This window comes from Propithecus coquereli, unplaced genomic scaffold (assembly GCF_000956105.1).
Source record: "Propithecus coquereli isolate 6110/MARCELLA unplaced genomic scaffold, Pcoq_1.0 Scaffold18, whole genome shotgun sequence".
Lineage (NCBI taxonomy): Eukaryota > Metazoa > Chordata > Mammalia > Primates > Indriidae > Propithecus > Propithecus coquereli.
Window position 1 is genome coordinate 858,458 of NW_012142745.1, and position 3,082 is coordinate 861,539.

Consider the following 3,082-nt stretch of genomic DNA (forward strand, 5'->3'; position numbering starts at 1 on the left):
TTCACTAGGGAGAGACCAGAAATTCAGAGAGGTTAAGCAATTTGTGCCAAATCACACAGCTACTAAGTGGTAAGGTCAGGACTGGGGTCCAAGCTCAGACTCCAGACTCCCCCTTCCTTCTGAAAAGAGGAAAGAGGAGGTGAAGGAAACACGACTGGAAAAAGAGGAAGAAGAAACAATGAGGAAGAAAGAAGGAAAAGGAGAGAAAGACAAAGCCAGGCTGGGAGAGCTTGGGGGTCCCAGAAAAGTGGGGGACAAAGGGAGTGGGAGAAGAGACCAGGCCACAGGGAGGGGCAGTCTACCTACCTTGATGCTCCGGCCCCCCAAGGCTGCTCCAGGAGGGGGTCTGTGGGGAGAAGAATGTCTGAAGGGGTGGCGAAAATGCCTTCTCTTCCCAAACTATAGGTCCCCCCTTCTCACTGCGCGCGCGCACACACACACATACCCATACACACGCTCAGACAGACACACAGAAGCACACATATCCACCCACACCAGACACTCATAGAACTGTACACACTCACAACATACACACCCAGACACCCACATGCTCATATTTACAGAGAAAAACACACACACACCCATGATCACACGGTGTGCTCACGATCCTCTGGCCTCAGCTGCCCTAGCTCCAGCCCCCTGGGACCCCGTACCCTGCACAGTGTGTGTTCCAGCTCGGGCTCCATGTGGCCAATCCTGGCCCAACGGAGAGCAAGTGTGCGACACTGTGGCGGGGCAGCACTATTCTGGGCCCAGCCCCTGGCGCCCTGCCCCACCGGATCGGGTTCTCTCTGATTGGGTGTCAGGCAGCGGAGGGAGGGGCCGCCTGCTCAGCCGCGCCGGCCCAGCAGCCTGGGGGCTGGCGGGGAGGGAGGGGGCGCACCTGAGACTCTTGACGCCTGGTCCCCAGCTGCCTCCTGGGTTCTGAGGACAAGCTAGGAGGATCCTGTGGTGGAAGAAGGTGGCTTCGAGCATTGGGGGACATGGGAGCCAGGAGGAGTCGGGCTCTGAGAGTCCCAGGCTCCCTAGCCCAAGTGCCTCTCTCATCTTTGTCAGGTACCAAAGGAAGGAAAATGAGAGGGTGGAGGTTTGAGCTTAACTTTCTTCCTTGTTCCAATTTCAGCAGAAGGCGGTGCTGGAGTTGGAAAGGACAGGTTGCAGCCAGCTTGGAGGCTGGGAATAAGGCAAGGGGTTTGCGGGCAGTCCTGGAGAGCAGCCAACGTATGTCCAGACGTCCACATTTCAGTCCCAGAGCCTGTCCCTCTCTCGGGTGGAGGAGGTGGTGTGGGTAGTTCCAGCAGGTGGGGGCCGTGAGGATCACCTGGAAGGTGTGGGGAGTGCTCAGGGCCTGCACTTGTCCACAGAGGGAGATACCTGTTTCTACCTGTGCTTGGGAGACATGTCTGGGTGTGTAGGGGCCCAGTCCCCCACCCAGCCCCCCATCCTTCAGTGTGTGCTATGCCTACCTCCCCTGGTGCCAACGGGATCCCAGCCGGGCTCTGGTGGCTGCCCACCCCCTTCCTTGGCATTCCTGGGGCCTGAGTCAATGTCCATATCGGGAGTGCTGACCCAGCTGACCCAGCTGACCCAGCTCTCCTCACCCTGCCCCTCCCTTCGTCTCCTCCTTCCAGCCTCTTTCATCCCAGCCCCTGGCCCTGGAGTGGACACTCAGTAATGAACAGCTGTATTTCTTGCAGAATTTATTGAACACATTTTCCATCAACCCCCAAAGTGCCTACACTGCCTATGGGGTGGCCCCAGCAAGGGCTGCACCTGTGGTCCCCAGCCTTTCTCAAGCACATCCTGCTCACTGGACAGTGGGAGCTGGCTCAGTGGACAGAATAAGAGAGTTCCCTTCACAGCCAAGCATATTTTTTCAGTTGGCCTCAAGATAGCCACTACCAGTTTGAGAGAGGGGAATAGGAAGAACACCAAGTTCAGAATATTCAAGCATAAAAATAAGGTCTACATGAGATCCTTGGCTGTGGTTACTCACACTGGGAACCAATCAGAAGCCTTGTAAGGTTTTGAGCATGCTATGTTGGCAAAGAAGCCATAAACGGAATCAGCAAAACCTGGTTTGACACCCCTGCCATTATACCCAGCCCCCCAAATCTACACCAACAGGAAGAGGGTTGTGAAGGCTATAAGGTCTGCAAGAAGCATGTGCTGGCCAGTGTGGACATTGGAGAAGGAATAACTTCCCAGGAGGCAAAGCCAGAGACCACATAGGAGGGTGGAAAGGGGGAGATCCCCAGAGAGTAGAAGCAGGGGTGGCCAGATGTGTTGACCATAACTTACTCCACTGCCAGGAAAGGACTTAGCCACTCCTGCCCAACTAGACTCAGTCAGTGCTAAGTGACTGCTGGGTGTTTGCGATCCTATCTGTTGCAAGTGATCCTATCTGTTAATCGAGTTTATCCTGTTCATCTTCCACTGCTGTCTACGGGTGTGGAAGGGGCAGACGACCTGACTTTTAGTTTACAGGTCGCCAGACCATGAGAAGCCCATCTACCTGGAAAAGGGGACTTCCCGTTCCTCAGATATCCTGGACTCTGAGCTGGGCATTGTGCCCAGATGGAGCTCTGACTTGCCCCCGTTTGACAGATGGTAAATGTGTTCTTTGTGTGGGGTGGCCAGATGGGTAGGCTCTGGAAGAGCAGTATCTAGTCTCCCCTTCTTCTTCTACTGGTAAATCCCCACAATTTTAACTGAGTGCAAGATTATATTTCCCAGCTTCCTTTGCAGATAGTATGGCCATGTGACTAAGTTTGGCTGACGAGATTTGAGCAGCAATGTTACATGTAACTTATAAGCGTGCCCTTAGAAGGAAAGAGAACCCCTTTCTACAGACTAGAATTATGATATGATGGTGGGAGCTGCAGCAGCCATTTGACCCCAACAGTGGGAAATGCAGTTTGAAAATGACAGAACCTCCCCCCGCAACCTGTCCTGGTCTGCCTACCTCTGGACTGTTATGTTAGGGAGAAATAAATTTCTGTCTTGTTTAAGCCACTGACAAATAGAACCTTTGTTACAGCAGCTAAGCTTCTCTCTAATGAATACATCTACACTGCAGGGT

General features: G+C 53.7%; 1 protein-coding gene across 1 annotated transcript in view; it reads right to left on the reverse strand.

Annotated features, from left to right (window-relative positions):
* Positions 1–687, reverse strand: part of PRKAG3 (protein kinase, AMP-activated, gamma 3 non-catalytic subunit) — a 7,593-nt gene extending 6,906 nt beyond the window's left edge. The window contains exons 1-2 of the mRNA XM_012642594.1: positions 654–687; positions 307–346 (exon numbers count right to left, since the gene is read on the reverse strand). Coding sequence (XP_012498048.1) covers positions 307–346; positions 654–686 — 73 coding nt within the window. The 5' untranslated portion in view covers position 687. The remainder of the gene's footprint in view (positions 1–306; positions 347–653) is intronic.
* Between the last annotated feature and the right edge of the window lie 2,395 nt (positions 688–3,082).